The sequence below is a fragment of the Macaca thibetana genome, chromosome 17 (genome assembly GCF_024542745.1).
Source record: "Macaca thibetana thibetana isolate TM-01 chromosome 17, ASM2454274v1, whole genome shotgun sequence".
Lineage (NCBI taxonomy): Eukaryota > Metazoa > Chordata > Mammalia > Primates > Cercopithecidae > Macaca > Macaca thibetana.
The window spans coordinates 1,714,321-1,728,111 of record NC_065594.1 but is presented as its reverse complement, the minus strand read 5'-3'; the positions used below and the strand labels follow the sequence as shown (position 1 = coordinate 1,728,111).

At 40.9% G+C, this 13,791-nt stretch overlaps 1 protein-coding gene and 1 pseudogene across 4 annotated transcripts in view; both read left to right on the top strand.

Annotated features, from left to right (window-relative positions):
• The window catches only part of MICU2 (mitochondrial calcium uptake 2), a 107,250-nt gene extending 102,277 nt beyond the window's left edge, over window positions 1-4,973 (top strand). For all 4 annotated transcript variants that reach the window (XM_050766491.1, XM_050766492.1, XM_050766493.1 and 1 more), the window contains 3 exons: window positions 1,117-1,225; window positions 2,321-2,478; window positions 4,308-4,973. In XM_050766491.1, coding sequence (XP_050622448.1) covers window positions 1,117-1,225; window positions 2,321-2,478; window positions 4,308-4,412 — 372 coding nt within the window. In that variant the 3' untranslated portion in view covers window positions 4,413-4,973. The remainder of the gene's footprint in view (window positions 1-1,116; window positions 1,226-2,320; window positions 2,479-4,307) is intronic.
• Window positions 4,974-5,356: 383 nt separating this feature from the next.
• On the top strand, window positions 5,357-9,960 carry LOC126940802 (histone H2B type 2-E-like; annotated as a pseudogene).
• Window positions 9,961-13,791: the final 3,831 nt, after the last annotated feature.

The window sequence follows — 13,791 nt, the reverse complement described above, 5'->3', positions numbered from 1 at the left end:
GCTGGAACTACAGGCGCCCGCCACCACACCCGGCTAATTTTTTTGTTTTTGTATTTTTAGTAGAGAAGGGGTTTCACCGTGTTAGCTAGGATGGTCTCCATCTTCTGACCTCGTGATCCGCCCACCTCAGCCTCCCAAAGTGCTGGGATTACAGGCTTGAGCCACTGTGCACGCCCCATTTGTTTTATTTGTAAGTGCGCTGATTTTGAAGTCAGATGGACCAAGGTTGAGATCCTGATCGTTCCAGTTAGTAGACCTTGGGCAAACTACATAACCCCTGAAGTGTTACTTACCTAAGACTTAGAGAGGCTAAGGTCATACATGTTATAAAGGGCAGAACCAGAATTTCAGCCTAAGTCCATGTAACTCCAAAACCCAGTGCTCTTAGTGCTGTGTCCACTAATAAAACTTAGCAGAAGTGGACCACTTAACAGAGCATGGTAGTCTCTTCAAGCTGCCACCCCAAAACACCACAGGCTAGGCAACTTATACAATAAATTTATTTCTCACAGTTCTGGAGGCCAGGAGTCCAAGATCAAGGCACCAGCAGGGCCAGTTTCTGATGAGGCCTCTTGCCCAGCCTGCACACGTCGCCTTCTCACCGTGCCCTTTGTGTGGCCATTTCTTTGTGCACACAGAGAGAAAGGGACAGAGAAAGCCCTGTTGTCTCTTCCTCTTAGAACGACACTAGTCTTGGCCGGGCGCGGTGGCTCACGCCTGTAATCCCAGCACTTTGGGAGGCCGAGGCGGGCGGATCACGAGGTCAGGAGATCGAGACCATCCTGGCTAACACGGTGAAACCCCGTCTCTACTAAAAATACAAGAAAATTAGCCGGGCGAGGTGGCGGGCGCCTGTAGTCCCAGCTACTCGGGAGGCTGAGGCAGGAGAATGGTGTGAACCCGGGGGAGCGGAGCTTGCAGTGAGCCGAGATCGCGCCACTGCACTCCAGCCTGGGCCACAGAGCAAGACTCCGCGTCAAAAAAAAAAAAAAAAAAAAAAAAAAAAAAAAAAAGAATGACACTAGTCTTTACAGTAGAAAAGAAGGTTCACAGTTAACATTTATAACATTATTTGATGTATTTACAAAATTGTAATAAAAACTCTTACTTTATTAGAGCATTAGTTTGGATGAATTCAAGTCATTTTGCCATTTTACAACCCAGTTGGAAGACTTTGCTATTGCCATGCAGATGTTCAGTTTAGCTCATCGTCCTGTCAGACTAGGTAAGTTATATGAAAAACCATTTGATTTTTATCATCTATAAACAGTTTTAGTATATTCTCCAACTAAATGCTACCAATCAAGGAACAAATTATAAGTAAAAATAATTGATTGACCTTTTAATTCAGTTTGGTTATTCTAGATTTAGAATACCAGTACTCCAATTTAATGGTTACTTTCTATACTTTTATTTTCTCATTCTCCTAAAAAGAAGAAGGCGGGCGTGGTGGCTCATGCCTGTAATCCCAGCAGTTTGGGAGGCCGAGGCAGGCGGATCACAAGGTCAGGAGTTCAAGATCAGCCTGGCCAACATGGTGAAACCCCGTCTCTACTAAAAATACAAAAATTAGCCAGGCGTGGTGGCGGGCGCCTGTAATCCCAGCTACTCGGGAGGCTGAGGCATGAGAATCGCTTGAACTCAGGAGACGGAGGTTGCAGTGAACCAAGATCGCGCCATTGCACTCCAACCTGGGCAATGAGCAAGACTTCGTCTCAAAAAAAAAAAAAAGGAGGAAGAAATATTTAAATACATGTCTGGAGCACTGATTAAATTAAAATAGCTCACTTATGATGCAGTGACTCTCATGACATTCCTCAACTTATGATTTGAATATTTTCTTTTTTTTTTTTTTTTTTTTTTTTTTTTTTTTTTTTTTTGACGCAGAGTCTTGCTCTGTGCCCCAGCCTGGAGTGCAGTGGCGCGATCTCGGCTCACTGCAAGCTCCGCTCCCCCGGGTTCACGCCATTCTGCCTCAGCCTCCCAAGTAGCTGGGACTACAGGCGCCCGCCACCTCGCCCGGCTAATTTTCTTGTATTTTTAGTAGAGACGGGGTTTCACCGTGTTAGCCAGGATGGTCTCGATCTCCTGACCTCATGATCCGCCCGTCTCGGCCTCCCAAAGTGCTGGGATTACAGGCTTGAGCCACCGCGCCCGGCCTTGAATATTTTCTTCATGGGTATTTTTGTTTTTGTTTTACTTCCCAAATAATAAAAATTTGGATTTGCTTTTACTTCTCAAATAATGAAAATTTTAGATTAATTTCATTTAGACTATTTCACATAGTTGATAAGTTGTTTTATATGTGTTTGTTTTTTAGCCGAGTTTAAGAGAGCTGTGAAAGTAGCAACAGGACAAGAACTCTCAAACAATATTTTGGACACCGTCTTCAAGATCTTTGATTTGGACGGTGATGAATGTCTTAGTCATGAAGAGTTTCTTGGGGTGTTAAAAAACAGAATGCATCGAGGTTTATGGGTAACAGATTTTTTTACATGATGTTTACATTATATATCATTAACTGAATGATATTAAACCTAGAATTTTGGCACTTGTGCAGTCTTTAAATGGAGTTTTCATCACTTACAAAAAGATTATAAGCTGTAATTGAAATACAGAAATATATTTTATGTATGAGATTAAACATCTTTGCTTTTTAAAAAATAATCTGAATCTAATAAGAAATCACAATTTGAAGTTACCATGAGCTATGATTACACTACTGCACTCTAGCCTGTGTAACAGAGCAAGCCCTTGTCTCTGAAAAAAACAAACAAAAAAAAAAACAATTTTTAAAAAAGGAAATTACTATTCAGAAATGTAGCCTAGCTGGACATGGTGGCTGACATCTGTAATCCCAGCACATTGTGGGAGGCTGAGCCGGGTGGATCACTTGAGGCCAAGAGTTCGAGACCAGCTTGGGTAGCATCACGAGACTCTGTTTCTACAAAAAAAAGGGGGGGGAAATCATAGCCTAGGATATAACTACATATAATTTGTAATTAGATATATGTAAATTCAAATCCCAGCTCTACTGTTTATTAACTGCCTAATCTTGCAAAGCCACTTAATTTTTTTTAGTCTCAGATTCTTTATCCATACCATGAGGAAACTAATGTACCAGAAAGCATTATTGTGAGAATTTAATGTAAAATACTTAGTATAGTGGCTGAGATTATGAAGTAAATTTCACTATTAGCATTATTCACTCAAAGTCACGTGAGTCTGTACTCGTGGGACAAAACAAATTCAGATTTTTGTTCAGATTAGAATGTGCTAGAAGCACTCTCAGAAAAGAAGTCATCCAGGGGAAGACTAGGGTCCAAAGAGAATCTACGTGGTTGATAGGTAGGCAAGAAGAAAGGAAGAGAGAGAGAGAGAGAGAGAGAGAGAGAATATGGTACTATTCATGAAAATAAAGCTATTTACAACTTAGAAAAGCAATTCCATTTCCTGCAACAAACATAACAGGGAAAAATAATAAATATGATTTTCATTAGCAAACATATTAATATTTTATAAGCTTATCAGTTATCCAACACCCCATAAATGTATTCCTGGAAATTAAGCCAGTCTTTACAGTTCACAATTGAGTGTACTTGGGAGTCTCTTTGCCCTTTCTCAGAAGACATTAAAAAGAAAAGCTGTAAATCAGTCATAGGAAAAAGAACATATATAATCTGGAGTAGAATTTTGCTTCCACTTGGCTATTTTCATCAATGCTGTGCTCCTGTGGTCACCCAGATCCAAGTATTTCCAAACCTTTACTTTTTCATTTTGTTGAGAGAAGTAGTAATCCACATGTATTTTTAGCTAACAAAACACTTACATGAATTAGATTATTTCTTGAAGCTTTTCATCAAATATTTTGTGACCTATTTTTTTTTTATTTTAGCCAATGTTAAAGCTTTAGGCTTATAATTGTATTCCACATAGCTAAATAAAGTTCACCAGAAAAAAAGGGAAAGATTATAAAACATTATAAAAGGAAAACATTAGAATTAAATTTTAAAGCCAGTATGTGAGAGAAGATGACCCAAAGTCTTCATTACCCTCTTAGAGAAGAAACTCCATTAATGTGTGCTGAGTCTGGTTCCACTCCCTAGTTACCTTAAGCGTAGTCACATTCACTTTTTGTCTTTCACCCTCATTTTACAATTCTGTTGTGATCATCTTTTACAACATAATTCATCCTCAACTACTTTTGGAGGAATGTGCGAAGGAAATAAACAGTAACGTAAAGTACACATGAAATCATGTTTAACCTTGAAGACAATGACCCCTTGATTTTTACTTTCGGTTAACAGGTGCCACAACATCAGAGTATACAAGAATACTGGAAGTGTGTGAAGAAAGAAAGCATTAAAGGAGTAAAAGAAGTCTGGAAACAAGCCGGAAAAGGTCTTTTTTAATAAAAGATATAATAGTATGGCAATTATATTGTTCCAAATGTCAAAATTTGTGATATTTTAGAAGTACTAGCTGTTTATCTTCCTAAGTCTTCATTGATATTCTTTGTGATATAAGCATGTCTTGTACTTGCTTTCTGATTCATAATTTTATTAAAGAACTTAGTAGAAAGAAAAGTAAGTATAAAAATAGATACTGGATTCTGTCAAAAGGCCTAGATTTGAAATGGTGTTTTGTACTTCGGTAAGATGGAAAGCTTAGTGATTCACTGATTTCTTGGACACTCTAATAATGATATGCTTTCTGGAAGGATAAAACAAATACATACGGGAAAAAGTACTTGAGACCAAGGCCAGCATCAGTTCCAGACATCCTCATGTTCCTAATAGGCTAAATGAAGTTAAAAACTTATTTGAGATTTTTCTCATCTGTACCTTATATATATCATAAATTTATTGTGTATTTTATGTCAGTAGCTTAGCTGTTTATTGTCTTTAAAATAACATGTAAATTTCAATGTTCTATCTGGAAGCAGAATAAAATATTTACATAGATACAAAAAATACTGAGGTGCTTTTTATTTTACATGTGTTTTTAAAACTACTTTAAAAAATTGTAAATACTCTCATCCCTTGCCAACTGTAGAGACAATGGAAAAGAAACCTCAGTGGCCACACACAACAAGGAAGATACACTTTGCAAAAATTGTTTGGAAAAGGCGCAAATAGGAATGGGTCCAGCACACAACAAGCAAAAACAAGCAATCCCTGAGGAGTAGAGTTAGATTCCAGAGTTACTACAATATAATGCTCAGAATAACCAGTTCTCAACAAAAAAGTTATAAAACATGTAAAGCAACAGGAAAATATGATCCATTCACAGGATATGAAGAATTTCACAGAAACCATACCTAAAGAAGACTAGACTTTGGAATTATTAGTCAAAGATGTTAAATCAATTGTTGTAAGTATGTTCAATATGTTTTCTAAAGGAAACCATGAATAAACACTAATAGAAATCAGAAAAACAATGTCTGAACAAAATGAAAATATAAATAAAGAGACAGAAATTATAAAAAGGAGCCAAACAAATTCTGGAGCTGAAATCTGCAATAACTGAAATGAAAAATGCAATAAAGGGATTCAGCAGCAAGTTTGAACAAGGAGAAAGAGAGGACTGGCAAAATTGAAGATAAGACATTGAAAATTACCCAGTCTAAGGAAAAGAAAGAACGTGAAGAAAAATGAAGAGAGCTTGAGGAACCTATGGGACCTCGTCAAGCGTACCAAATACACATTATAGGAATCCCAGAAGGAGAAGACAGAGAAAGGAGCAGCAAAAAATTTGAAGAAATAATAGCTGTCAAATTCTCAAATCTGATTAAAAATATGAATGTATACATCTAAGAAGCTCAATGAACTCCAAGCAGGAAAACTTCAGAGAGATCCACACTGAGACATATACTCAAATTATCAGCTCCCATAGACAAAAAGATAATTTTGAAAGCATCAAATAGAAGTGACTCGTGGCCGGGTGCGGTGGCTCATGCCTGTAATCCCAGCACTTTGGGAGGCCAAGGCAGGCGGATCATGAGGTCAGGAGATTGAGACCATCCTGGCTAACACAGTGAAACCCCATCTCTACTGACAAAAAATTAGCCAGGCGTGGTGGCAGGCGCCTGTAGTCCCAGCTGTTTGGGAGGCTGAGGCAGGAGAATGGCCAGAACCTGGGAGGCGAACTTGCAGTGAGCCAAGATCGCACCACTGCACTCCAGCCTGGGCGACAGAGTGAGACTCCGTGTAAAAAAAAAAAAAAAAAAAAAAAAAAAAGGCTCATGCATGTATGAGACCTTCAATAAGAATGACAGTTGATATCCCACCAGAAACCATGGAGGCCAAAAGGCACTGGATGACATATTTAAAGTCTTGAAAGAAAAAGACTGTCAACCAAGAACTGTACATACAGCAAAACTATCCTTCAAGAATGAAGGAGAAATTAAGATATATCCAGATTTAAAAGACTGATCTTATTACCAGTATCTACCTTACAAGAAATGTAAAGGGAGTACTTCAGGCTGAAATGAAAGGACAGTAGACAGTAATTCAAAGACAGAAGAAAAAAAAATACTACTAAAGGTAACTTCATTAGTATTATGAAAACACTGGGCCACAAATATGTGGAAATTAACAACACAACCAATGCCTCAAAGAAGAGGGAAGTGAGAACATATTTATTGAGACAAATAAAAATGAAAACACAACAGCAAAACTATGAGATGCAGTGAAAGCAGTGCTAAAAGGGAAATTTTTTTTTTTTTTTTTTTTGAGACGGAGTCTCGCTCTGCCGCCCAGGCTGGAGTGCAGTGGCCGGATCTCAGCTCACTGCAAGCTCCGCCTCCCGGGTTCACGCCATTCTCCTGCCTCAGCCTCCTGAGTAGCTGGGACTACAGGCGCCCGCCACCGCGCCCGGCTAGTTTTTTGTATTTTTTTAGTAGAGACGGGGTTTCACCATGTTAGCCAGGATGGTCTCGATCTCCCGACCTCGTGATCCGCCCGTCTCGGCCTCCCAAAGTGCTGGGATTACAGGCTTGAGCCACCGTGCCCGGCCATTTTTTTTTTTTTTTTTTTTGAGACAAAGTCTCGCTCTTGTCCCCCAGGCTGGAGTGCAATGCGCGATCTTGGCTCACTGCAACCTCTGCCTCCCAGGTTCAAGCAATTCTCCTACCTCAGCCTCCTGAGTAGCTGGGATTACAGTCGCCTGCCACCACACCTGGCTAATTTTTGTATTTTTAGTAGAGCTGGGGTTTCACCATGTTGGCCAGGCTGGTCTCGAACTCCTGACCTCAGGCGATCCGCCCACCTTGGCCTCCCAAGGCTCTCCCTGAGCCACTGCACCCAGCCTTAAGAGAGAAATTAATAGCTGTAAATGTTTACATTTAAAAATAATAATAATCTCAAATTAACAACTTAACTTTACACCTTAAGGAACCAAAAAAAGAGGAAATGAAATCCAAAGATAGAAGGAAAGAAATAAAACCTAAACTGTGGTTTAATGTATTGACAAAGGCTCCTTATGGACAAGTTTGAGAGTTAAAAACTCCAGGCTGGGTGCAGTGGCTCACGCTTGTAATCCCAGAATTTTGGGAGGCCAAGGCGGGTGGATCACCTGAGGTCAGGAGTTCAAGACCAGCCTGACCAACATGGAGAAACCTCGTCTCTACTAAAAGTACAAAATTAGCCAGGCGTGGTGGCACATGCCTGTAATCCCAGCTATTTGGGAGGATGAGGCAGAAGAATCGCTTGAACCCGGGAGGCGGAGGTTGCGGTTAGCAGAGATTGTGCCACTGCACTCCAGCCTGGGCAACAAGAGCAACACTCTGTCTCAAAAAAAGAAAAAAAAATCCAGAAGGCCCCAACATGGTGGCTCACACCTGTAATCCCAGCACTTTGGGCAGCTGAGGCGGGAGTATCACCTGAGGTCAGGAGTTCAAGACCAGCCTGGCCAACATGGGGAAACACCCCGTCTCTACTAAAAATACAGAAATTAGCTGGGCGTGATGGCTTATAGCCTGTAATCCCAGCTACTCAGGAGGCCGAGGCAGGAAAATCTCTTGAACCCATGAGGTAGACATTGCAGTGAGCCGAGATCACACCACTGCACTCTAGTCTGGGTGCCAGAGTGAAACTCAGTCTCAGAAAGAAACAAAGCAAACAACAACAAAACTCTACAGGAAGCCATGCTTGGTGTATGAACCTATAGTCCCAGCTACTCAGGAGGCTGATGTGGGACGGTCCCTTGAGCCTTGGCATTCAAGGCTGCAGTATGCTTTGATAGTACCTGTGATAGCCACTGCACCCTAGCCAGGCAATATAGCAAGAGCCAATCTCTAAAAAAAATAATAAAGAAATAAAAGACCAGGTGCGATGGTTCATGCCTCTAATCCCAGCACTTGGGAGGCCGAGGTGGACACATCAGTTGAGGCTGGGAGCTCGAGACCAGCCTATTAAATTAATGGTAAACACCAAACCACAGATCCAGGAAGCTCAGAGAACACCAAACAGAATAAATACCATAAAATCTATGCTCAGGCATATTGTATTCAAGCTTCAGAAAATCCAAGACAATGGGGAACTCTTGAAAAAAGCCAGAGGGGAGAGAAATAACCTCTAGGGGAACAAGCTTAAGAATAAATTACATTGAATAGTTGCAGTGAGCTGAGATCAAACCACTGCTCTCCAGCCTGGGTGAGAGAGCCAGAGTCTGTAAAAAAAAAAAAAAAAGAAAAAAGAGAAAGAAAGGAAAGAAAAGAAAGAGAATTATAAAGTAGCTGTATACCCTTGAAGTGGTATAGTGTTATTTGAAGGAGGCCATGAACCCCCGTCCCTATGAAAAATTAAAAATAAATTAGCCAGGCATGGTGATGCATACCTACAGCACTAGTCACCCAAGAGGCTGAGGCAGGAGGATCGCTTGAGCCCAGGAGTTTAAGGCTGCAGTGAGCTGTGATTGCAGTACTGCACTCCAGCCTGGGTGACAGAAACCCTGTACCCCCCACCCCCCCTCAAAAAAAAAAAAAAACATGGGTTAGTTTTAAATTTATATTGCAAACTCAAGGGCAACCACCAAAACAGTAAATAACTTATTTAAGTTATTTTCAAAGGTTCCCATAATAATAAAATACAAACCATCACCAAGGTCTCGAGGTTCTTCCTGCCCCTGCCCGTGACTCTCCCAACCTCACCTTCTCTCCTTCCCCTTCTTGCTCAACCACTATGGCCATCTTGTTTCCCCTGGAACCCCTCAAGCTCTCTCCTGCCTCAAAGTCTTTGCCTTGCTATTCACCTGGCCTATAATCTTCCAACTCTGGGTCTTTCACAGGACTCACCCCTCTGCATCATTCAGGTCTCTACTCAGTTATCCTTAATGAAAAAGACCATCACGGACACACTTCTGGTGTTTCAAGAGGCCTGAGCCAGCCAAGTCCGCTCCCTCCCTGAAGAAGGGGTCCAAGAAGGCGGTGACCAAGGCGCAGAAGGATGGCAAGAAGCACAAGCGCAGCTGCAAGGAGAGCTACTCTGTGTATGTGTACAAGGTGTCGAAGCAGGTTCACCCCAACAGCCACATCTCTTCCAAGGCCATTCGTTAGTGACATCGTTGAGCGCATCACGGGCGAGGCTTCCCGCCTGGCGCATTACAACAAGCGCTCAATCGTCACCTCCAGGGAGATCCAGTCGGTTGTGTGCCTGCTGCTGCCCGGCGAGCTGGCCAACCACGCTGTGTCCGAGAGCACCAAGGCCATCACCAAGTACACCAGCTCCGAGTAAACTTGCCAAGAGGAGACAACAGCCTTTAGATATATATTTTCCAACAGTCGTCACTGCTGGACAGTGCTTCATCTTACAAATAAACCAATGAAAATGAGTGATCCTAGAAGAAGATAAACGGATGTATTTTAAACAAGGAAGGACCAGTATACACCTGGCTAAGAAAAATTAGCTTGTTTTTTTCTGGGCATAAAACAATTAAAATGTTCTTCATAGAAATTTATAAAAAGACAAAATTAAAATAACTCCTGTATCACCTATTATTTTTATATGTATATCATGTATATTCATATTCATGTATACATATATCTCACATCATGTATCTCATATATGTAAAATAAATTTGGGTGTCATGTGATATATATTTAGATAACTATGCTTAGAAACAATTTTAATGGATGCATAATTTATGAATATATTGATATGTAATTAGTTCTTCATCATTGACTATTTCAATTGATTCCCATTTCTATGCATTATAGATCATACAGCTCACACATCTTTGTACATAAATCTTTGTTCAAATATTTCCTAAGGATAGACTACATGAAGTGGAAATACTAAATCAAAAGTGAAAAACATTTTCTAAGGTCCTTAACATACACATTGCCAAATTGCTATTCAGGATCATGCCAATTTATAATCCCAAATTAATATGGAAATTCCTGTTTTATAACACTCATATTTACAATAAATTTTTAAAAGCATTGTTAACCTAATAGGCTGCCAAAAAGAAAAAATTTGAAATTACATTTCCTTATTTTAATTAATGACTCTATTAGTGAGGTCATTTTCCCATGTTTTTTTTTTTAGCCATGACCCTATAAGAAATAAACTGTGCTGCAAAATGATAAACATGATTTTAATCATTTCGTGGGAAGGCACTATATAAAGAATAATACCTTAGGTTGAGGCCAAATAAATAATATTTATTAGGTAACTCTTCTGCAGAGGACTGTAAAGGGATAATAAACTGCATTTAGCTGCATGTAACTGAAACTACTTTTACCTACATTGTCTCTTATAAACATTGTTTCTACTCTTTGAGAAAGTGTTTACCATGGATTGAATTGTCTCCCCATGCCCCCAAATTCGTATACTGAAGCCCAAAACCCCAATATGACTGTATTCCTAGACAGGACTTGTAAGAGGTAATTAAGGTTAAATGAGGTCATTAGAATGAGTTCCTAATTGGATAGGATTGGTGGCCTTATAAGAAGAGGAAGATTCTGCACTTGGTCCTCCAAATTAAATAATTTATTTAAAAAAAAAAACAAGGAAGAGAGAGAGCTCTGCACACATACTGAGGAAAGGCTATGTGAGCTCACAGTGAGAAGGCAACACTTACAGACAAGAAAACTAACACTAGGAGATATAAAGCTAAACTTGTCCAAGGTCACAAAAGCCAGAAACCAGTGAGGTGGGAAGTTGACCTTGTTCTCCTCAATCCAAGGCCAGGACTCCTCCACTCCACACGTAGATAGCCACCTCTCAGTCAACAGCCAAGCGTCCCCAGAGTCAGCATTACACCAAGATGTCTCACCAGGAGACAAATGCCTCATCTTGGATAAATATGTCCTAACATATTTACTGTTTACCCATGGAAAACAGTGAACCTCAGGAGAAACAAAATGCAAATTATGTACAAAACTATGTTTAGTACCTGAAAGTAATATAAAGCTAAATGATATCCTCAGAGTCTTGGAGGGGTTTGTCTATGTGGTGAAACAGGTGCTCACACACTGCTGATAGACTGTAAACTGGTCTTAGAGAGAAAAATAAATAAACTGGAAGGAGGAAAAAAAAAAAAAGACCATGACAAACCAATCCCCACTGTGCTCCACCCTCTTTCCCTGTGTTGTTTTCTTACTAGAACTTGATCATCAACTTAAAGTGTGTATATACACATATATGTGTATATGTTTATATCTGCTTATCCTATTAGAATGTAAGTTCCATAAAAGCAGAGATTTTTTTTTTTTTCCTTTTCAGAGACAGGATCTCACTACGTTGTCCAGGCTAGTCCAGACCTCCTGGGCTCAAGCAATCCTCCTGGCTCAGCTTCCCGAGTAGCTGGGACTATAGCAGGAATTTTTCTTTATTCACCATTGTGTTCTTGAACCTTGAAACAACACCTGTCATAGAGTAGATGTCCAATAAATATTTTTGAATCCATGAACAAATAAATCACAAAGAGCATTGAGTCAGTCATGCAAGCATAGAAAAGAGGCCACAGAAACAAGCAATGCAGTGGTCATCCAAGAGCTTTCCAAATAAAGGGAGCCCTAGCAACGAAGCATTCTCCTTTCATGACAGATCTATTTCTATTTAAAGATGAGCACATTAGATTAGCAGGGCCTGTTGCTGTTAATGACATTATTATGTTAGTACACCTTGTTCTGATTTTATGGTCTCCGAGCAACCTTCTGATAATCTGGTTTCCATATCATCTGCTTACAGGGAAGGAATACTCTTTGGTACTCCAGTCTTTCCTGGCCAAGCTGGGACCTTGATAAAGGTTTCTCCGTATGTAATCAGTAGGACTCTTGGACAGAAACAACAGAAAGCCATCTCGAAATGGGTTAGACAAAAGAGGAGCTGATAGGAAGGGTCTACAGGAGCGTCACAGGGTCAAACCTGGGGAGGTCAGGGGAGCAGCTGGGACGTAGGAAAACTCCAACTGAGGACCTGAGGCCCTCAGAACTCTCACCAGGCTTTTCTTTACTTCTGTTTGGGTGGCAATTTCATTCTCTTTCACTGCATGTACAGCAGAGAAATTCTAACTCTGCTCTCCCTAAGAGTCAAAAATCCCTGGGAAAGGGGCTGATTGGCTGCCCTGTCTGAATCAGGTTCTATTCCAGACCAATCCACTGCAGCAGGAGGGCAGGGTCTATACCAACATGGCAGCTGCCATGCCCCCGCACTGTTGGAGGGTAGCAAGGAAGGAACGTTTTCTAAAAGATGGACGTGACTACTCCCAGAAGGCAGCAAGGGTGCTGGCGGACACAGTGGATTGTTCTAAGCTGTGCAATTCTATAGGCTAAGACCAGTTTAGGAGACTCCAGGGGACTGCAGGGCAAATTATACTCAAACACTAGAGGATCAGGGTGAAAGTCACAAATAAGTGTCAGGAGAACCTTTTTTTTTTTTTTTTTTTTTTTTTTAGACAGAGTCTTGCCCAGACTGGAGTGTGCCGTGATGTGATCTCGGCTAACTGCAACCTCTGCCTCCCAGGTTCAAGCGAATCTCATGCCTCAGCCTCCCAAGTAGCTGGGACTACAGGCACACGCCACCACACCCAGCTAATTTTTGCATTTGTAGAAGAGGCGGGGTTTTGCCATGTTGGCCAAGTTGGTCTCAAACTCCTGGCCTCAAGTGACCCACCCACCTCAGCCTCCCAAAGTGCTGGGTGGGATTACAGACATGAGCCACCATGGTCAACCAAGAGAACTTTCAAATTGTCTACCTGGCTCCAAGAAATCGACATACTTATCCCTTCATAGCCAATACATTTGACAGCATGCAATACATTAAGAGCTATGTACATGGTTTTAATTCAATTCATAATATTTTGCCTTTTCTCTGCCTGGGGCATGTTTTCCTTTTATTATGGGCCAAGAGGTAAGGCAGTAGGGATTTAAGTAAGCAGAGAGGAATCTTCTAGACCCTCAGCTACCAGCCTTTTGAGTCCTGGGTTTTCATTTTCTGATCCCATAAGTGATATTCCTGCCACCCCTCACCTCTGTCCCAGTGATACATAAGCAAGGAACAAGAAGAAGAAAAAGTAGTGCCCACGTTGCCGGGCTCGTGCCTTAAACAGTTCTCTAGATTCCAACGTCTCTGCCAACATCGTGCCAAAGAAGATCCAACATCAAGTGCACATGTTGAACAGCTGAACCCAACTCGAGCCAGTTAGGGAGAGAAGTTTCCATGCTCAGAGGACGCACTCCTGACCCCAGTGGGCATACCCTGTGATCTGTTCAACTTCACATGGTCTCACCTCTGCCTTGGAAGTGACAGGTATTTAATTCTAAATTGTAGCAGTTAATGGACTTTT